The following is a 22,879-nucleotide window of genomic DNA, read 5'->3' as shown; positions in this document are numbered from 1 at the left end:
CACAGCGAGAGAGGGAACACAAGCAGGGAGAGTGGGAGAGGGAGAAGCAGGCTCCCCGCTGAGCAGGGAGCCCGATGCGGGGCTTGATCCCAGGACCTGAGATCATGACCTGAGCTGAAGGCAGACGCTTAATGACTGAGCCACCCAGGCGCCCCCACCTTTTCTTAAATGTATATAAAATTGAAGACAACTGTCTCTGAGTTTAGAAACTCCCTCCTGTCACAGAGACCTAATATTCAAATGTAAACTAAGACTTCTTCTTTTTTTTTTTAACAGGGTGAAATAAAAGGTAGGGCTCTCATTCCCTTTATGAGAGTTGAAAAGCCTTTATGATAAATGGTGTCTCTTCCTGGTTAAAGGATTTTACGATAGGGAATTGTCTCTACTATACCCTGAAAATTTCTTCTGTCACTCTCTCAACCAAAATATATAGAGAGCACCAGGTACTGTGTTAAGTGCTTGGGATATGAAATGAAAATGAAATAGAAAAGGCATAGTTGTCCTAACCTAAAGAAATGGAAGGAACTACAATACGAACTTGCAGGATATAATTAGAATGTATGGTTCGGGTTGGGGGGAGGGTGTCTGATTTAGTCTTTGGAATTGAAGCATATTATGGTACCTTGATCATTATGATGGTGAGAGAGGGACAAACTGGGACAGCAATGTAGGAGTTACTATAATAATGAAAGAATTATCTATAAAATCTTCGCACAGCATCCTTCTCTGACTCAAACTTCAGACAGAGAATGTGCTGTTCCTAGATACTGATAAGATAGCAGACAGACACTGGTAAGCGTCATGAGAACAAAAAATATCACTAAATTCCTCAAGTCCCAATGATCTCCCTCTTCTGTTTCCCTGGACTTGAAGAGACCACAGATACAAAGCAGAATGGAGATGCTCATGAGGCTAGTGGTCCTCTTATAGGAATTATATAGCAGAGGTGGAACAACCATGAGTTGGGGATGATGCAGAGGAGACCCCCACATTGTGTGCGACATTCATTATATTTTTTATTTTATTTTTTAAAGATTTTATTTATTTATTTGAGAGAGAGAGAGAGAACGAGCAGGGAAAGTGGCAGGCAGAAGGAGAAGCAGGCTCCCCACTGAGCAGGGAGCCCGATGCAGGGCGTGATCCCAGGACCCTGAGATCATGACCTGAGCCGAAGGCAGATGCTTAACCGACTGAGCCACCCAGGAGCCTCTTTATTTTTTTTCAGATTTTATTTTTAAGCAATCTCCACACCCAACGTGGGGCTCAAACTCATAACCCCAAGATCAAGAGACCCATGTTCTGCTGACTAAGCCTACTGGGTGCCCTGGGACATTCATTTTAAAGAGGTCATCCTGGTAGTAGTGATACAAACAGGAAGGGGAGGGTGTTACTGAAGACAGTTTGGTCAACCAAAGAAATCACGACTCTTAGGTAAGACATAAGACCTCATGAGTTTGAAATGTATGGCACGCTCTTGTTTTGTCATTGTTTTAACATTATTCTTGCCTCTTTCCAGGCAATTTCCATAAGTCATATGGAAGCAGGGAACCAAACAGTGGTTTTAAAATTCATCCTTCTGGGACTTTCAGAAGATATGGACTCGCAGCCCCTCCTCTTTGGGCTGTTCCTGTCCATGTTCCTGGTCACTGTGCTTGGGAACCTGCTCATCATCCTGGCCATCAGCTCTGACTCTCACCTCCACACCCCCATGTACTTCTTCCTCTCCAACCTGTCCCTCCCTGACATAGGTTTCCCTTCTATCACTGTCCTCAAGATGCTAGTGAACATCCAGACACGGAGCAAAACCATCACGTATGAAGGCTGCATTACCCAGATGTATTTTTTCATGATTTTTGCTGGACTAGATAATTTGTTCCTGACGGTGATGGCCTATGATCGGTTTGTGGCCATCTGTCACCCGTTGCGCTACACGGTCATTATGAACCTTCACCTTCACCTTTGCGGTCTCCTGCTTCTGCTTTCTTGGTTAATCTGCCTGACATTCTTTGTTGCAAAGCTTGATGTTTTTGAGGGTGTCCTTCTGCAAAGAGACAGAAATCCCCCACTTCTTCTGTGCACTTACTCAGATCCTCAAGCTTGCCTGCTCTGACACCCTTGCCAATGACATCCTGCTGTATTTTGTAACTGGCCTGCTGGGTGTTATTCCCCTGACTGGGATCCTTTTTTCTTATTCTAGAATTATCTCCTGCATAATGGGCATTTCCTCTGTTGCAGGGAAGTATAAAGCCTTTTCCACCTGTGGGTCTCACCTCTTGGTTGTCTCCTTGTTCTATGGTGTAGGCCTTGGGGTCTACCTCACTTCTGGAACAACCCATCCCTTCAGAAAGGGCTCAATAGGCTCAGTGATGTACACAGTGGTCACCCCCATGCTGAACCCCTTCATCTACAGTCTGAGGAACAGGGACATGAAAAGGGCTCTGAGGAGACTTTTCAGGAGAGGAAGCTTACTCTCAGTGAGATAACCAAAGCTAAGGACAGACAACAGAGATCCAAGATGCTGATAACTGGTGTTCCTGAATATGTAATCTGAAGACAGAACATAAATAATATTCATGATTTACTAGAAGAAAAACATCCCTGAACCGAAGACAGACTTCAGGCAGCACACCAAAAGTCTTATCGTCCATCCAAGAAAAAGAATGGTCAACCAATAACTAAACTTCTCATGAAAACACACTATTTCAAGGACACAGACTCCTGTAAGCATCAAGGGAGGAGAAAGCAAATCGAGGAGTGCATTGGGGAAAAGGGGGGCAGGAGTGACAAGTGTTTCACGTTACTGACTCAACTTTACCCTTCTCAGTTATGTTCTAGCTTCTAGCACTATGAATGCTGGACCATGGGTTTCCTTGGTCTCAGTGTGGAAACCATTACCTATCTGGACGGGGTCATACTGACCTCCCTCACCCCATAAAACTTTACTTACTAAATCTTGGTTTGGTGGTGGCCATTGACCTATACTTAGGATGTTAATAAGAAGCTTCCTTAGGAAACTCATTGCAGTGTCTATTTTAAGTGAAAGAAAATCCTGGCCTTCGTTGATCCATATAAGAAGCAATCTACTTGCTATCTTCCTTGCCTGGCACACACTTTGCCAAATCTTCACGTGCCTGGCTCCTTCTCAAAACCAGGCTTCAAATCAAAACCGTCAGCTCTTCAGGGGCCTACCCTGACCAACAACCCCCTACCAGTCCAGATTTCATAGCATTTGCCATATTTTGAGGGACAGCAGAGCACAGTGACTAAGAGGGTTCTGGGTGCAAATCTGCCATTATTCACAATGGTGCGATCTTATACAAGTTACTTCTCTGTGCCTCTTTGCCCTTATCTGTAATAATGATGACAATACATTTCTTGAAGAGTTCTGGTGGGGATCAAATATTTTGCATAAGAGCACTCAGACCAGTGTCTGGCATAAGCATTCAGTATGTGTAGCCATCATGAGCCATGAGGGCCACCAAGGTCTATGTTGGCCACTAAAAGGTGCAGAGATTGTGAACAGTCACCATCCCTTTAACCTTATTAACTACAATAGCTTGCGCTGCCAAGGAGCGAGGGGGACCATACAGGGGAGGGATCCATTACCAGCAGGACAGATTTGGAAAAACTGACTAGAGAGGATTGAAGAGGCTATGGGTTTAGATGGAGCTGGGTCCATCTCCAGAGCTGACTCAGGGCACCAAGGAAGCCACATAGGAGAGGGGTTCTGTTCAAAGCTGAGCCCTCTGAACAGCCCCAGGAGCACCACCACTGGAGGTCAGATCTGCACAGACCAGGAGAGAACTTTCCTGAACCTAGAGATTAAGGATTAGAACAGGAAGTGGCCCCAGACAGAGACTCCCTATAATAAGGAACTGAGAGGGCAAAGCATCCTTTATACTGGTTGAGCTAGCCTGGGTAGAATGGATAGATCTCTTGAACTGAGAGCAAAAAATGTCTAAGGCCGATTTGAGGACTGTTGAACCCTCTTGGTGGTCACTAGATTTGGGCTCAGGCAGATTCCAATGTTTGAATCCTAACTTTACCATTTACTAGGATATTTACTCTCTGCCTCTAAGCAACCTCAAATTCTTCATTTGTAAATAACTGTTGGGGTGATTATAGAAAACTAGTGTTAATTGTCTTTATATAGAGATTCTCACAAAATAGTGGGCATCGTATTTATAAGCACAGCATTTCTTTATTTGTGTCCCCATCTTGTGCCAACAAGTTAGATCTATTGGCAGGATCCTGCCCCTTGGAAAGCTGTGCCCAGCTGCATTCTTCCCAGCAGATGTTTGAGGGTGTGATACAAACCGACTGCGTCTCAAACAAAAATCACTTTTTTCAGTGCAATAAGGTCTTAGCTTCCAACCTTTCCATGAAACTCCTTCCCTGGAGACCTGGGCAGAATTAGATGAAGCCAAGAGGACAGGACCATCCTAATGAGCCTGGAACAGTATCTGATTGCCTTCTGTCTCCCACTTAGTGCTTATTATAGAAATTATTACTCTACCACAGGGCTTTTCAACCTGGGTACTGTTGACATTTGGGTCCAGATTACTCTTTGTGGTGGAGGCTGTCCTATGTGTTGTAGGATGTTTAGCAGCTTCTGTGGCCTCTATACACTAGATACTAGTGGTGTCCTCCCCAACCCTAGTCATAAAGATAAAAAATGTCTCCAGACATTGCTAAATGTCCCCTAGGGGCAAAATCTCTCCTGGATGAGAACCACCTGGCCTGTCATGACACAAAGGAGTCAAAGAAAGGAAAAATGAGGGAAATATGAAGTGAGGGGGGAAGACCCTAGTTTTCCTAAGGCCCAGGATAGAATGGACCCAAGATACTGGCCTCTAGTCAAGAGTGTTTGCCTGCAGGAGGCTATAGGTCAGGAATGAAAGCACCAGTGCACATTTGTTGAGTAAAGAGATGAACACATTCAGTGATCTCAAAACCCCAGGGGAAAAGAAACTTGTCTGTCCTTATTATCTGCTTTAACTCCAATGCCAAGTGTGTGGAACATCTCAGTAAATACTTGTTTAAATTGACTGGTGCTCACAGTATGTCAGGCCATTAGTCCAGCACCTACATGTGTTAACTCAGTTCATCTTTACGACCACCTTGAGGAAGCAGATGCTATTCTCTCCACTTTGTAAAAAGGGGAATAGCAGCAGACACTGCGAATTCACAGAAATCACTGTGACTGCATTATCTGAAAATGTCTTCTGCTGATCTCTGAGGTGAGACATTCCTATGAATTCCGTCTCCAAGTGGATTCCTTTGGGGGAAAGACATATCTCTCCACCTGCTGACCTCCCTTCTTGGAGGAGCTCTGTCCTCCTTAGGTCTGAGGCAGGACGGATGTCCCGACAGCCAATAAGGTGCACTTTCTCCCACCAGCTGAAGGGCTAAGAGGTTCTTTTGTACAAAGTTGGCTGAGTCTCTATGGCCTTGTCTCAGGGATGTGGACCACCCCCCCTTGTCCCATCTAGTGGCCAAACCCAACTCCATCAAGGACTATTGCCTAAACTTACCATAAATCCCATTGGAAACGACTGGAGACACACCCAGGAAAAGAAAACATAGGATCAAAGGCCACTGTCATCCAACTGATTCATACTTCTCTACTAAAAAGGGACTTCTACCAACCAACCAGATAGGATGCCATCCATAGACAACACCTATCATTTCCAATGCCCAGAAAAGAGATATAAAGGCTCTAATGTCTCTAAAAACACAAATGAATGGTGGGCCTCCGGTAGAACCTGGCTGGAAAGTGCTGCTTTCACCTGCCTCCATCAGGACTTAAAGGTACAGAAACATGGAGCCAGTGATCAGAGCTTGCAGGGTTTACTCTGCACCAGAAGTTCACAGGAGACAAGGGAATTAGCCAGATTTATGGTTTTTGAGGCCCTTCAGATAGGAGCTGCTTATTGCCAGGGTCTTGGCAGCTGTACAAAGAATTTCAATCTCATAAAAGACTGTGCTTTGGTCTGCCGAGCTGATCAGCTTCTCACTGGTAAGCCGAATTTTCTCCCATTCCAGCACACTTTGTTTCCGTGCCTTTACACCACGTGCTGTTTCCACATGTGACTCTAAGGCACTCCAAACAAGTGCCCGCTCAGATCCCTGCATCTTCCACCAGAGGGCACGAGAACCTCCACCTTGAGTTCTGTACACAAGGCCAAAACTTATCAAATTGTTCAAGCATGTGCGGCTCATTATGTCAGTTGTATCTCTATAAAGCTGTTCTCTCATTTGGACTTTTTAAAAATTTTATTTAAGAGAGTGAGAGAAAGAGAGAGAACGAGCAGGGGGTAGGGGTAGAGGGAGAGGCAGATCCCCCAGCTGAGCAGGGAGCCCGCCTCGGGACTCCATCCCAGAACCTGAGCTGAAGGCAGATGCTTAACCGACGAAGCCATCCAGGCGCCCTCTCATTTGGACTCTTGCAATTAGAACACTGGCTCTGTGGAGACTCCAGAAATGGCCACCATTTCTTCCCTTTCCTGTACCCACACCCCTTCTAGGTGACTGATTCCCCCTCCCCCTCCGCTCTGGGCCCAGCCATGTGATTGCCCTGGCCAATGGGGTGCAGACAAAGATGACACAAACAGGGACTTGACCAAAACTTGCACGGGGGAGCTCTTGATCTTCTGGAATGCTCTGGCAGGGCAGATACAGGCCTTGTCTGGATTGTAGGAGGAGGACGTCTTGAGTGAAGGCGCTGACAAGCCAAACTGGAAGCCCATGGCAGACACGAGGGAGCCTCGCCAGGCACAGCCCAAACTGTCAACCAAGAATAAACCATATGGTGGTGGTTTTAAACCACTGTTTTGGGTAGTTCATTATGCAGCAAATATAAATACATTCTACTAAAGGGCCCAGGTTACCTTTCTAAACTGCAAATCTCATCAAACATCAGTGGATTTCCATCAACTTCCAATTAATGTTTGAGACTGATACATAAAATGTTGATGCATACGTTGTGTATTATGTAATCCATCCCACGTTACCCCTCCGGCTTGATCTACCATTTCAAAGAGAATTCTGTTACCTGTCAGAGAATGTGATTTTTGTCTGTGCCTTTGCACCTGGGATTGGCAGGTTTATTCAATTCTGATCACGAACACTATACATAAGCCATCTACACTTAGCTTGCATCACCTCTATGTGGCTTTCGTTGTCAATATACCCTCCTTGGGACTTCCTGAATGGACTAACTGCCCGCACGAGCGATCTGTTTACGTATCTCTCCTCCTAGACCTTGATTTCCTTGAAGACAGTACCTTGTCTTGTCTCCCTTCTCAAAGTCGAATTCAGTGTGAGGCACTTCACTGATATTCGTTGGCTCCTTGGAGGGTAACCTGAGTGGACTGGAGTTACCCAAACATTAGAGGATAGGGCTGGTTCCTATTGGAAAAACCCAAAGCACAGAAAGCTAGAGTGAGACATGGAGACTGGGTAAGAGTAATTAGAGGGCCCCCTCCAGAGAGATCTTGTACAAGACGATGTTTGTCCTGACAATGGCAAGGAAGTGCAATGAGACGCAAGAGTTCCAGGCCACTTAGGTGTCGCTGGGAATGGAGTTTCCTTCTACTCTTGTAATTGATGTGATGGAGGGACTGCACAGAGAGCGTAGCTGAGCTGGATTCCCAAGGCTCCTAATTAAAGACACAGCCCCATTTTCATCAATGCAGAGAAAGTGCTCTCCTCTCCCCGGGGCCTGGCCTCTAGGTTACACGTTTTTTCTTCCCCCAGACCTGGGCAAATGCCAGTCAATGACTGCTCTTCTCTAACGAGCCTGGGAAAACTTTCACCGAGGCCTGTGGGACGTTGAGCGCCTCTGCTCACAGATATGCAAGTGCCACCACTGCTCACACACTCATCTGCATGGAGGCACTGTAAGTGGGATGGGAGGGTGCAGGGATTTCAGGAAGGCAAGCGGAGGACGCAGGCCCAGGACCGCGCGCCCCTCTGCGTCATGCGCCGTCAGCCAAACGGATCCGCCACAGTGTAAGCACCTGACACAGGGGTCTGTTCCCAGCAGGTGAGCACTCTCCTCCCGTGTCTCCTGTAGGCAAAAGACAAGCTGGTGTGTGGAAGACAGCAGGTTAATCTGTGTAAAGTAGTCAAACCTGCCCTCCTCTTGTTGGATAAGGTAGAGAAACTCTTTAAAAAAATTACGTCAAAACAATTATCAAAGGCCCAAGGCTGGAACTTATTTTTAGGAAGCATATCTATTTATTTTATTCTCAAGGAGTAACTGGTAGGCTTTAAAAAAAAAAAAAAATCAGCTTTTATCCTGAATTCAGAAAAGTAGCAATGGGCTAAAAACAAACATAAAGGAACTCTTGTTGCTTAAAACTGAAGAATGAGAAGGATCTTCTTGGCTCCTGTATGAAGGAGACTCCAGTTAGAAGAGTTGCTAGTCTCAGCCCAGATTTAAGGAATCTCTAGAAGAACCCAAAGGAAACAGGGACACCAGAGGAAACTCTGGCCTTTCACACAATAGCCTCAGCACCCCATAAACACAGACTAACCTCTAGCCAGAAAAACTAAAACACACTGAGGGCCTATTACTGCTGATCCTTTTACCTAACACATCATGTCAAACTTCCAAAAAAAAAAAAAAATTGCAAGGCTCGTTAAAAGGCAAGTAAGAACAGTCTAACATGAGATAAGCAAGCATCAGAACCAGACTCAGTTACGGCAGAGATTTTGGAATGCTCAGACCAGGAATCTAAAATAACTACGGTTAATATGCTACATGTTCTAATGGAAAAAGCAAACATGCAAGAACAAATGAGTAATGTAAGCTGAGAAATGAAAACTCTAAGAATCAAAAGGAAATGCCAGAAATCAAAAACACTGCAACAGAAATGAAGATTGTCCTTGATGGGTGTGGCAGACTGAACCTGGCTGAGAAAAGAACTTGAAGATGCTTCAACAGAAACTTCTAAAACAGAAATGCAAAGAAAGAGAGAGAGAGAGAGAGAGAAAGGAGAATGAAAAAGACAAACAAAATATCCAAGAACCATGGGACAATTTACAAAAAGTGTAACATATGTGTTATGGGAATACCGAGGGAGGGGAGAGAATAAGAGAAAACAACAGAATACTTTAAGTAATAACAGATGAGAATTTTCCAAAATTAGACACCAAACCACAGATCCAGAAAACTGAGAGATCATCAAGCAGGATTAATACCCCCCCCCACAAAAAAAACACCTCCATCTAGGCCTATTATATCCAAACTGCAGAAACTCAACATACAATAAACCTAGAATTTACGAACAAAAATGAAAACAAAAACAAAAACAAAAACCTCTTGTACCGGAATTTAAAAACCTCTATTAACTCCTGAATGAAAGGGGAAATACAAACTGAAATTACAGAATTTCAAAGAAATAGTGACGATCGAAACTACATATTAGAATCCATGAAATGCACTTTAAAGCAGTAATCAGAGGAAAATTCAATATAGGAAGCACTTGTCAATAAAATGAAAGATTAAGAATAAATTAACTGCCAGTTAAGAAAAAAAGTGGAAAAAGAAAAATAAACCAAAACAAAGCATAAGGAAGGAGTGGAGATAAAAGCAGAAATTAATGAGGAAAACAGGAAAATAATAGATCTCATTAGTCAAAATTCCATTTTTAAAAAAAACAAGCAGACAAACCTGTAGTTCACTTGATCCAGGAAAAGAGAAAGCAAATATATAAAAAGCTAAGAGGTGATAACCACTGAATCAGAAAACATTTAAAATCGTAAGACTACTTTGCTGATCTCCGTGCTAAATGAAATAGACAATTTCCTAGGAAAATACAGATTACCAACACCGATTTAAGTTAGAAGGCTCAAGAAAGACCAATTTCTATGGAAGAAATAAAATCCCTAAAGAAATATACCACTAAAAAGCAGTTGACTCTGATGGTTTCACAGGGAATTCGACCAAATCTTCCAAAACCACACAGTCCTAATGCCATATAAATTATTCCCGAGCACTGCTAAGGAAACCTTCCCAATACTTTTTTTTTTTAAGATTTATTTATTTATCTGAGAGAGAGAGAGAGAGTACATGAGAGGGGGGAGGGTTAGAGGGAGAAGCAGGCTCCCCACCGAGCAGGGAGCCCGATGCGGGACTCGATCCCGGGACTCCAGGATCATGACCTGAGCCGAAGGCAGTCGCCTAACCAACTGAGCCACCCAGGTGCCCCTTCCCAATGTCTTTTATGAAGCAAGCATAATATTAATACCGTTATAACCAGACAGAGACAGTAGAAACTACAGACCGATTATCATACATGAATACCAATGAGAAATTCTAAACAAAATACTAGCAAAAAGGATCCAGCACCACATTGAGAAAACAATACATCACGAACAAGTGAAATTCACTCCAGGAATGCAAGATTTGTTGAATATTGAGATATTTATTAATATCACATACTTTATTAATAAATCAGAAGAATCATGATCCTCTTCATAGATGTTCAAAAAAAATGACAAAACTCAACACCCATTCATGACAGAACATTCAAGAATATAGTAGGATATTTTCTCAATATGACAAAATAAATATAATACCTTAGTTCCAAAAGACATTATCTTAATTAATGGGAGAACAACAGGGGCACCTCCTCTAGAACAAAGCCAGGATGCCCACGATCTCTGCTACTATTTGTCATTGTACTAGAGGTTATTCGCCAATGCAATTAGACAAGCAAAAACAATTAGAGGTGCAAGCGCTGGTAAACGAGTAGAGATATCTCAATTTGCAGGTGATACAGTAGTATACCTGGAAAACCCAAAAACCAGTAATACAGCTAACTCAAAAAATAGTTCCGTGAAGTAGCCAAGTTACAAAATTCGTAGCTTTCAGTACAAAAACTGTGAACAGGAAACATAAAGGTAGAGAAAAGCTTATTTATAATAAAGGACTAAATACTTAGAGAAAACTTAACAAGAATGTATAAAACTTGTATATGGAAAACTTTTACACATTCCAAGGACTAAAATAGATCCGAACTAATGGAAAGACATCCTCTGTTCTTGGATGAGATGACTTTACATTATAGAATAGTTCTCAAGTTAACTTATAAATTCAAGGGAATGACAGTAAAAATACCAACAAGCTAATTTTATGGAGTTGGACAAGCTAAAAGGAAAGTGCGTATAAAAAACAAACAGGGCACCTGGCTGGCTCAGTCAGTACAGCATGTGACTCTTGATCTTGGGGTTGTAAATTTGAGCCCCACGTTGGGTAGAGATTACTTAAAAAAAAATCTTAAAAAAAAAAAAAAGAAAAACGAAGCAAGAATACCTAGGAAAACACTGAAAAAGAATAACCATGAGAAGGAACTAGACATTCCAGACATTAAAGCTTATTATAAAGCTGCTTATAATTTAAATACTGTGGTATGGTACATGAACAAATCAGTAGAATAAAAAGCTCAGAATTAGACCAAATACATATGGAATTCAATATATGACAAAGGTGATCTCTCAAATTCCTAGGGCCAAGATGTGCTTTTTGTATAAATAATGCTGGGTCAACATGGAAAAAATAAAGTAAGATTAATAGCTCACACAATACATACAAAAATCAGTTTCACATGGACTGTAATCTAAATATAGATCTACAGGTACATATTAAAACCAAAAACCAAAACCAAAACCAAAACCAGCTTGTAGAAGAAATCATAGAATGTCTTGCCTTCCGGGTGGCAAATATTTCTGGGGCGCCTGGGTGACTCAGTCATTAAGCGTCTGCCTTCGGCTCAGGTCATGACCCCAGGGTCCTGGGATCAAGCCCCACATCGGGCTCCCTGCTCCACGGGAAGCCTGCTTCTCCCTCTCCCACTCCCCCTGCTTGTGTTCCCTCTCTCACTGTCTCTCTCCCTGTCAAATAAATAAATAAATAAATCTTAAAAAAAAAAAAAATAGTGGGTGGCAAATATTCCTTACACAGGAACAGAAGAATGCTGTCCATAAAATTAAAATTAGGAACTCATTTCAATAATAATGCTGGGTCAATATGGAAAAAATAAAACAGCTCACACAATACATACAAAAATCAATTTCACATGGACTGTAGATCTAAATATAGATCTACAGGTATATACTAAAACCAAAATCCAAAACCAAAACCAACTTGTAGAAGAAATCATAGAATGTCTTCTTGCCTTCTGGGTGGCAAATATTTTTTACACAGGAACAGAAGAGTGCTGTCCATAAAATTAAAATTAGGAACTCATTTCAACCAAAAACACCATTTAAAACACTGGAGACAAGCCACAGAGTGGGAGAAAACATGCAAAACATCCATCCAGAGGGCTCATAATGGAATATGTAAATCACAGTAAGAAAAAGGCAGGCAACTTTAGTATCTTTTCCAACTCTATAAAATAGCTTGTTGGGAAACAAATTTGCACAACCACTTTGGAAATTTGGCATCATCTACAAAATGAACATATGCACCCCGTTATGACCCAGCAATTTCAGTCCAGGGTATACACCCAAGAAAAATACATTTTTCTTGGGTGTGTATTTCTGATAGTGCACTATCAGAAATGTTAAAGTTATGTCCATAGCAGCATTATTCACAATAGCCCCCACATGAAAAGTGAAATGTCAAGTGACACAAACTGCTTAAATAATTGTGGAATATTCAGACAGAACACACGCAAAAATGTACTAGCTAGAGATACTCTAAATAATAAGGATCAATTTTACAGAAATAATGTGTAAAGTCAGACAGACACAAAAGAACACATACTGTATGGTTCTGTATAGAGTTCAAAGACAAAAAAACCAAAAAAACCAAAAACCCAAGCCATGTGGTCAGTCAGAATTCTGGTTACCCATGCAGAGTAGGTAGGGCAGGATTCGTCGTGGGCATGTGGCAAAGAAGGGATGTCAGCTATGCTGGTAGGATTTCTTCTTGCTTGCTGATTACATGGATTTGTTCAAAGAATTAAGCTGTACATGTGTGAATTAAGCAGGTTTATGTTTCAGTCAAACCTGTTTTAAATGGTAACACACACAATCACTGCAGAAATTATTTTGGCATCAATACTGTTAAGCTGAACGTGCACAGACCTTACACCTGGAATAACTCACGGACACTCTAGAAAGTATGCACACCATCTCTTTAAGTAGAAGTGTTTGTAACTGGGGAAAACGGAAACAACTAACTCGAAGTCACGTCTGGCGGTATGAAAGGGACACTGCAGGGAACAAATGACCGCTGTCTGGAAGTGAGAATTACAGCTACATTCATCCATGTGCTTCTCAAACCTCCCCAATCTGGCCCCCAGTGTATCTAACTGTAATTCTGCAACGACTTCCTAACAGGCTTGTTTGTCCATTGTCCTTCCTTAGCCGGTCAACCTGGAAGCCAGTGATTCAAACAGAAATCAGACAGTTGCCACCCCTCTGTTCAAAACCCTCCACCGGCCTCCTACCACATGGAGGATAAACGGCAAAGTCCTTCCAGTAAACCCACAAGATCGGGATCCTGACCCAGCTCTAGCCTCATCTTCTGTGACTCCCAAGCTTGCTCCACTCCGGCCACACTGGCCCCTTGGCTACTGCACGGCGGTCCCATGAAGTTTTCTTTTTCACGGCCTCCGAACTGCCAAGGGTGCTCTTCCCCAGAATACAATATGGCGCACTCAGAGTTCATGGACATTTCTGTTCAAATGCTCCCTTAAAGGCAGGCTTTCCCAGCCCACCCAACAGGTCTGCTGAACTCCTGCATACCCTCTCACCAGCACCATGCCTAATTTTTCCTCCACTGTGTGTACCGCCATTTGATATACAACATATTTATTTACTCATTTGTTTTTCAGGTGCCTTACCCTAAGCAGAATGTAAGCACCATGAGGGCAAAAATCCCAATTCACTGCTACAGATGTAGGGCATAGACAGAAGAGAAGTGGGACTAAAATACAAGCACTACTACTGGCTTGTGGGTTGACCTCAGACAAGCAACCTAAACTTGCTTGCCTCTGATTCTCCATATGCAAAAGGGAGATAGTGATGGTACTTGCTTCTTAGGGCTTTTGTAAAAACTGATACACTTACTTCAAGTCAAGAAAATAAATACTTATGTCAAAGACTTGAAGTACAATTTTAAAACATGGCTTAAAGATGTAAAAAAACCCATATCCAACGGTTACAAGTATAAGCAGATTATATCCACGCACAAGGCAGTTATAAAACCTTACTAATGAACGAGTGTATGTATTACAGACGGCAACCACTTGGGAGTAGCAGAACCTTCCCCAAACAAAAAATTATTAAACTGATCAACAATGAAATATCCAAAGCCACTTACGCCAATAATGTTTTATTTTTTTCCTCCTGTAATAGGAAGTCTGGAAATAACAAATCCATGGCTAGTGTAGACAAAGAAGCTACTGGGGAGGCCAGGAGCATTGCGACTTTTCTGCAGGATCCTCTTTAGCCTGTGGCTTGCATCCTCATGGTCACATGATGGATCTTTTAACACTGGGTACTTGATCTCCTTGCAAGGTGAGAAGTAGAGCAAACAGCAAAAACAAAACACGTAGAAGAATCCAGGTAAGAATAATCCCTTTTCTAGCTCTTTCTCATCTGTTTATCGGTCAACGACCAGGCTGAGACAAGGACTATACTGGCTGCAGAAAACTGGTGAGACTTTTAAAAATAGCACACGTTAGTAATTGGACAAAAGCTGGATTTTCCTGACATGAAAGAGGAGACACTGGGAGAGCAATGAGACGTGTATGTCACTCTTGGCTGGACAGGAGACCGAGAACATTCCAGAGGATCCATCTAAATGGAAGACACTGTGCGCTGAGCCAATGCATTTGAATTAGACACTCGTAACAAACAGGTATTAAATATACCCACGTTACATGGTATTTAACACAATTCTAAACAGTCCACTGGTCAAGTAAGTTATCCAGAAGGAAATTAACACGTATCAGGAATGAAATTATAATAAAAATACTATATACAAACCTTGTGTGATGAAGCCTAAGCGTTAAAGGAGCAAAATCTTAAAAACAGAGACTACGAATTAACAAGTTAGGGTCTGTTCTCATGATTAAAGACTGATAAATTTCCTATCCACTAGAAAATTCCATCAGGGTATGAATTCTCATAAGCACAAGTGAGGGGGCTGTGGCTAAAATCATCTCAATGTGGGGACTGTCTGCAGTGTGGGTTCTCACGTTTCCTGAAAGAATTACACTGATTATATTTTTGAAGTTTTAAATAGAAAACTCTCCTAGCATGAGTAACATTTCACAAAAACTGAGGGGCTGTCCCAGGCTAAGTTTCTCAACCTCAGCAATGCCGACATTTTGGGCCACATAATTCTTTGCTGTGGGGGCTCCTGTGCGTCGTCATGTGCCAGAAGCATCTCCCCCCACCCTGAGCTTTAACAACTTAAAATGTCTCCGGACAAGCAAAATCACCCCCAGTTAGGAACTGCTGCTGTAGACCAAGGGTTGGCCAAGTTTTTCTGTAAAGGACCAGAAAGTAAGGATTTTAGGCTTTGTGAGTTGCATGTGGTGTCTGTCACACATTTTTCTTCTTTAAAAACGGAACAACTGTTCTTAGCTTGCAAGCCATACAAAAACAGACAGTTGGCCACTTTGCTGACCTCTGTTACAGACCTTCCCACATTCCTACTTTACAGAATTTATCTCTTTAGTATGATTTCTTTCATGAAGAATACAGGGTGAGACCAGTAAAGGTTTGCCCAGAGAGTGAATTTACAGAGACTCTCCCTAGTGTGCTTACTTGTAAGCCCAGAAGGTGCTGGGTGGTGCTAAAGTCATTTTGATATTAAATACCAAGCTACAGTTTCTCTCCCTAGATTTCTCATTTTCTTTAAAGAGCCGAATGTACTCTGATGGCTTCTGCACACCACAGGTACATTTTTGCCCCCAGCATGAGTTCTCACAAAACCCCATAGTGATGAGAAGAAACAGGTCTTCCCCAGCCAGGACACAAACTGGATTTCTCCTGTTACAGGTACTCTTTTGTGCCCAGGTGAGTTCATCAAAGTGCTCCTGCCTTCCTTACGCCAACGAGGCTGCCTCCCAGTCTGAGCTCGCGTGTGTCCCCTAAAGAAGACCCATCACTGGAGCCTCTTCCACACAGATGACACGAAGAGCTTCTCTCCCCGGTGAGTTTTCACGTGACTCCGAAGGGATGAGTGGTCACTGAAGGCTTTCCCACAGGCCAGGCATTCGTAGGGCTTCTCCCCAGTGTGTATCCTCCTGTGCACATTAAGGTTGGAGCCGATGCTGAAGGCTTTCCCGCAATGATCGCACTCGTACGGCTTCTCTCCTGTGTGACTTCTCATGTGTGTCTTGAGGGTCGACTGGTTTCTGAAGGCTTTCCCACATTGCCTACATTCAACACGTTTCTTTACCAGATGAATGCTCATGTGCCTCCTCCGGGATAAATAGTCCCCAAACACTTTCCCACAGGCGGCACATTCATAGCGTCTCTCTTGAGTGTGGATTTTCCTGTGTGTGGTCAGGTTTGAGCTCGCACTGAAGGCTTTCCCACACAGATCACACCCATAGGGTTTCTCTCCGGTGTGAGAATTCATGTGTGTCTTAAGGATGGATTGGTTCCGGAACGCTTTCCCACACTGTCTACATTCAATGGGCTTCTTTACAATATGAATTCTCATGTGTTTTCTCCGTGACAAGAGATCACCAAAGGATTTCCCACATTCTTTACATTCGTATGTTTTCTCTACCATGTGGTTCTTCTTGTGCAAGTTGAAGTTCGACTTCCATCGGAAGGCTTTTCCACACTGCGTGCATTCATAGGGTTTCTCTCCGGTGTGATTGCGGACATGCTCTTTGAGATGCGAGGGATGCTGGAATGCTTTCCCACAGTCGTGGCATGCGTAGGGTCTCTCTCCAGTGTGTGTCCGTTTGTGTGCAATGAGGTGGCAGCTCCTGCCGTACGCCTTCCCACACTCGTCACACTTGTAAGGTCTCTCCCCAGTGTGAACTCTCATGTGTATCTTCAGCGAGGAGAGGGTTCGGAAGGCGTTTCCACACTGACTGCAGTCAAAGGGCTTCTCTGTGAGGTGAGTTCTCGCGTGACTCCTGAGGGCAGAGGGATCGTTGAAGGCTTTCCCGCAGGCACTGCATTCGTAGGGCTTCTCCCCTGTGTGTATTCTCCTGTGCCGCGTAAGGGACGCGCTCGTGGTGAAGGCTTTTTGGCACTGATGACATTCATGCATTTTCCTCCCATTGTAAATGCTCACATGTTGGGCGAGATGTGACCTGTTCTTGAAAGCTGCCCCACAGTCCCGGCGGTGATAGGGCCTCTTGCCAGCGTGCCTTCCCATCTGCTGAGTAAGATGAGTGCCCATGCTGAAGACTTCAAACAGGTGAGTGTACTCGGTGGATTTCTCTCCGAGACGTGTTCTTTCCTGTTAAGAGAGGAGTGCTGACTAAGGCATTTCCCACAACTCACCACATCCCTACAAATCATCTACAGTCATCCCCACACGAATTATTGGAAGTAGAAGCACATCACTGTGACGAATGACGTCATGATTTGCAGTGCCAAAGCCCTGCTCCTGCCCCATCTGGCCTCTAACAAATAAAAAGGTGAACACCACCCCCTAAGGCTCCATGGCTGTAACTTTCACAAAGCTTTTTGCATATATATTTTGTTAACTGTTTAAATCTGAATTGAGCCCCAACACTCACTAGCTGAGGCACAGTTACAGCAAGATTTGGTTGCCACAACTCTAAGTCAAGAAATTTGAGGCTCGGTTTAGGGTTTTCCCCCAAAGCTGTGATATTCAGTGTCTGAAACAGCTGCCTCTCAGGGAAGGCCACTCACTTGGTTCTTGAGCTGCTTTTCTGAGGCTGCCCCTGTCTTCTCCCAGCATGGGAGACCTGGGATTATCCCAAGGAACTCTTACCACTGTCACACCGCTGGATGTTTCCTTCCCAAAAATGCCTTCCATGAGAATGGACCATTTGCTTTTAGACGGAGTCTCCCAATCTGAAACAAATTGGTAAAATATTAACCCGGGAAGAGAAATATTAGCTAGAGAAAGAAGATGGTGAGATGGTAGTGACAAAGATGAGGTGGGGGGGGGGGGAAGAGGAGGGAATTTCTTTGCAATACTAACCCTAAAGAAGGAAAGGTGATGTTAAAGGGCAGAAACCCACATGTTGAGTAAAAACGTCTGCGAACTGTGGCTGTGTGAGGCATCTGGCAGTGACAGGGGAGACATTTAACTTGATTCACTAAGGAATAAATTCTTCAATGACTGACACTGATAACAACAGAAAGAGTATGCCCAGGAATGTTGAGTGGAATGAAAGGATGGGACAGAGCTCATGTGGACATGTCGGATTTAAAGATGACGTCAAGCAATTCTGCTTCTGGGTATTTATTCAAAGGAAACAAAAACACTACCTTGAAAAGATAGCCACACCCCCACATTCACAGCGGCATTATTTATAATAGCCAAAGCAATGGAAGCAACCTAATACTCCATTGTATTATTCAGCCATAAATGGCTGTATGGAGTATTATTCAGCCATAAAAAAGGGACTCTTCCCATTTTCGACAAGGTTAGAGGGCATAATGCTAAGTGAGATAAGACAAAGGAAAACATACCTTATCTCACTGAAGTGTGGAATCTAAAAACAAAAACCAAAACACCCCCCCCCCTCAAAGAAACAGAACAACTGAGCTCATGGATACAGAGAACAGATTGGTGGTGGCTGTCAGAGGTGGTGGGTGGACAAACGGGTGTGAAGAAGGTCAAAAGGTACACGAAAGGTACAAACGCCCAGTTACGAAATAAGTAAGTCCTGGGGATGTAACACACACATGGTGACTACAGTTAATGATACTATAATGCACTGAAAGCTAAGACAGTAAATCTTAAAAGTTCTCATCACAAGGAAAAAATATTTTTGTAACTGTGTGGTAATGGATGTGATTTTAATCAGACTTACTGCGGTGATCACTTTGCAATATATACAAATACTAAATCATTATGTTGTACACCTGAAACTAACAGTGTCATGTCAGTTATATCTCAACAAAAAGTAAGTAGATAGACAAAAGCAACAAAAGAAATACATACATACGCACGCACACGGGAGAGGACAGTGGGACCAAAGGATTTGTGAGAGAACGGAGAAGGATCATTCTCAAATTTCCCTGGGTGACATTTCCTAGTGGATCTCCCTCCATCCCATCACTCAATACAGCAGGTATCCAGAAGTACCTGCGTCTGCCTGGTGCTTACCGGGAGATGTGGCTCGGTGAAGTGCCCTCTCCTCTGTCCTCAGCTCCTCTTCTTGCTCCAAGTGGGAGATGAGGCTGGGTTTGCCCACCTGATACCCTACTCACGGGGAAAGACACATGTTGAGGGAGGATCGTGCAGAGGACAACCCCTTCCGTTAGGCTGGGGTCAATGTTTTGGTCTTCAGTGTTCTGAAGATGGACAAGTCTGACTTAGGAGCAGCAAAATGATGGTGCCAAATTTCTAAGGAACACAGCGAAAGACTTTCATAAAACACAAAACCACAAAGACCCACACGCATCGCCCTTCAAAGGAATGAGGATTTAACTCAGAAACCTATGCCCAGGCGCCTGGGTGGTTCAGATGGTTAAGCATCTGCCTTCAGCTCAGGTCATGATCCCAGGGTCCTGGGATCGAGCCCCACATCAGGCTCCTGGCTCAGCAAGGAGCCTGCTTCTCCCTCTGCCTCTGCCTGTCTCCCTGCTCATGCTTTCTCTCTCTCTCTCTATCTCTGTGTCTCAAATGAATAAATAAAATCTTTAAAAAAAAAAAAAGAAACCTATGCCCAAACTCAGACACACGTGACAATGTCCAAGGTCAAGGCAATGAACAGGTCTCAACAACCACTAGGAGACACTGTGAGTGGGGCACCAGCTCGGCTTGGTCACAATTATGTTCCAAATCCCCGCAGTCCCTGGGTCACAGCAAGTACTCAAAACAAAAACATCTGATACTCAAACAGAAAAATGATTCCAGCCTTACCCACTGAGGCGAGGTTGCTGTAGTTCTCCAACATCACATCTTTGTACAGTTTTCTCTGAGAAGAATCCAGCAAGGGCCACTCCTTCTCAGTGAAGTCCACAGCAACATCCTGGAAAGTCACTGACTCCTGAATCACCACACACATTTGGGGTCAGTAAGAAACCAGCCTATCTGTGTTCACAGAAAGATGGCTGAGGCTGAAGCCTGGGCACGAGACTCCAAACACAGGATTTTCAGATGGGGTTCTGGGGTCTCAAATGTGTTCCAGAAGCCAGTCCTCACGGCTCTTCACTATGGGGTGATCCCATCTCTTCAAATTCAAACTCTTGCTAACACGGGACCAAAGCTCCCTAGCTTTGAGCTGAGCATTCTGAGCTCTGTTATGAGAGAAGGACCTGCTACACAAGTTCATTTCCCCTAACCAGGTCCCTGATACCAGGAGAGCCTTACAACAGTCTCTGGCTTTTTCTCCTGTGCCCTGATCAGGCATTGATCAGCCTAGGGGAGGCGCTCAAAGAACTCTAACAAGTGGTGCTGAGGGCATTCTAGGGAAGTGCCTCTCCCACCCCCAGGGTCCCAGAGATCTCATACCTGAGAACCAACACCTGCCAGCATAGGGGGTTCTAGGCCACTGCAAGCAAACAGGTCCACATCCTGAGAAGAGGAATGGTCTTTTGAAGAAGGAGAAACTTCTGACTCCTGGATACAGGCAGGGTCCTGGGTGGACACAGCTGGAGAAGAGCAGATCTGTGAGGATTAGAGCCTGCCCGACACTCAGAGATCAGGAAAATGCCCCACACCCACTGTAAGTGTGCAGTGCCTATCCCCGTCTCTCTTTCACACACGCAATGTCTTGTAACGAGCCAGAGCAGCCCTGCTCCGCTCATGGACGGAAAAAGGACGGTGGGCTTCATACCCAAAGTGATATGTGTTCTCAATCAATGAGTGAAGAAATTAAAGCTCTAAGAGGCAGACCTGTTACTCTGCTCAGATTTATCACAATAATAAATGGATAAAAAAAAATAATAGGGGCACCTGGCTGACTCAGTTGGTGGAGCCTGCGACTCTTGATCTCGGGATTGTGAGTTTGAACCCCACGCTGGGTGAAGAGATTACTTAAAAAGGAAACCTTTAATAATGATAATAATAATAAAAACTAACAGAGGGTTACCCATTACAGTCCTTCCTTATACACCAACCACACACAATCCCTACTTCACCCAAACTCACAAAGACCCCAAATCAGACACAGTCACTGGGAGGATACCAAGACTTTGCTCCCACCTCTTTCCAGTTCCTCCATCCTCTCTGGCAGCCCTCCCTCTGGCCATGCACACCCTTGACCTCTGTGACGTCCAGGGGCCACTTAAGCTGGACTTCTGAGGGCATCCATTCATCACCCCAAGAACTTACCACATGTGGGAGACAGACCAAGAGCTGCCATCCCGTGAGAATGAAGTCGATTTGCCTGAACAACAGGGCACTGGTGGCAGGAAGCTGTCACAGGACTCTTGGAGCAGGCATCTGTAGTAAATGAGAAAAGGACTACTAGGAGCAGTCGTGCCTCTCGGGCTCACAGAATTCTGACTTCTGCTTTCCTGCATCTCCTCTCTGGAGCAGCAAGTTCTACCTGGGACCCTGTCACGGGCCTTTCTCTTCCCAGGAAATCCTCCAGGCAATGTGGGGAAGGTCCCTGATGCGCCTCAAGTAAGATTCAGATCCATTCTCCAGGTAATCTGTCCCCAAGCACAACTTGTCTGACTCCCTTACTCGATAAACACTTGGGCTCCAGACTTCTCCTCTTCCTTCCAACTTTAAGGCTCACCATGACTTAAGATGGTTCTAGTAGCCACGAGGATGGTCCACGTAGAACCACGTGTTCTAATCTCCAGTGCCTTTTGGCCACACACACCACACCAACACATACACCTTGGCCACGGTCCAGGCCTTGTCATCACTGGAATCAGCTTCAGCTTGCAGATAATGACTCAGAGATCTTGCTCTCTACAAAATCTCCTCTATTAACACTTCAAACTCTCACTTGAGAGAGGATTCCAGGCCACCCATGTTGTTACCATCTTGCTCCCTAACAGCAAATTCATTTTTTCACCACCCCACCTACCCAGCTGGAAGTCATTATGGATCTAAAACATCGACTGCTCTCTGCCCATTATAACACCTACTGACCAAAAGACTGGCCTTGGACGACTCCAACCATTTACCTCCTCTCTGAAGGTACCTGGCAAGACCACTCTGCACACACCCCTAACCTTCAGTTGCGAAAGGAGCACCTACATTTGAGAAAAGCATACTATGAAACCTGACCTTCCAATCTCTCCAAAACCATGTACAAATCTTGCCAGTTTTTCCTGAATCAAAAACTGTTTTATCATTACTCTTACTTTCACCAAATAATCTTGTTTTCATTTCACAGTAATCTCAACTAAAAAAACATACTTCAGCAAAAGAACTGGAAAATGAAACTTAAAAAAAAAAAAAAGCCAATTATGATAGCCTAAGACATATAAAATATCTAGGAATAAGTTAGAAGCTGTGTAAGACCTTGACAACAAAAAATGTGAAACACTGCTGAAAAAAAATTAAAGACCTAAATAACTAGGCAGCAATATCACTTTCAGAGACTACAAGAATCATTATTATTACGGTAGCATTTATTCTCCCTGAGTTCACCTGCCAATACAATGCAATCCCTATCAAAATCCCAGCAGGCTTTTTCTCTAGAAGTTTCAAGCCAAATCTAAAATGTACACCAGGGGTGCCTGGATGGATAAGTTGGTTAAGCATCCAACTCTTGAT

General features: G+C 43.8%; 2 protein-coding genes across 2 annotated transcripts; one reads left to right on the top strand and one right to left on the bottom strand.

Annotated features, from left to right (window-relative positions):
- The first annotated feature begins 946 nt into the window (after nt 1-946).
- On the top strand, nt 947-2,483 carry LOC115943382 (olfactory receptor 7D4-like). The gene is given in 2 exon segments (XM_031035871.2): nt 947-1,998; nt 2,000-2,483. Coding segments are annotated over 2 exon segments (1,023 nt in total). The 5' UTR covers nt 947-1,459.
- An 11,854-nt stretch (nt 2,484-14,337) lies between these two features.
- ZNF317 (zinc finger protein 317) lies at nt 14,338-22,879 on the bottom strand. Its single transcript, XM_081812267.1, has 6 exons — nt 21,476-22,879; nt 20,654-20,793; nt 20,063-20,189; nt 19,304-19,399; nt 17,957-18,039; nt 14,338-17,455 (listed from the first exon to the last, which is right to left on the bottom strand). The coding sequence occupies exons 1-6, from the start codon at nt 21,504-21,506 to the stop codon at nt 16,136-16,138; spliced, it is 1,797 nt and encodes a 598-aa protein (XP_081668393.1). The 5' UTR covers nt 21,507-22,879; the 3' UTR covers nt 14,338-16,135.

This window comes from Leptonychotes weddellii, chromosome 1 (assembly GCF_054177405.1).
Source record: "Leptonychotes weddellii isolate Sample4059 chromosome 1, ASM5417740v2, whole genome shotgun sequence".
Lineage (NCBI taxonomy): Eukaryota > Metazoa > Chordata > Mammalia > Carnivora > Phocidae > Leptonychotes > Leptonychotes weddellii.
Note: the sequence above shows the minus strand (reverse complement) of the source record. Positions and strands in the feature narration are given on the sequence as shown.

Coding starts and splice junctions, on each gene's coding strand:
- ZNF317 (XM_081812267.1), bottom strand. CDS start 21,506: ATGGCAGCTCTTGGTCTGTCTCCCACATGTG. Junction 20,794..21,475: donor TGGTCTGTCTCCCACATGTG/GTAAGTTCTTGG, acceptor GCTCTTCTCCAG/CTGTGTCCACCCAGGACCCT. Junction 17,456..17,956: donor CATCCAGCGGTGTGACAGTG/GTAAGAGTTCCT, acceptor CTCTCTTAACAG/GAAAGAACACGTCTCGGAGA.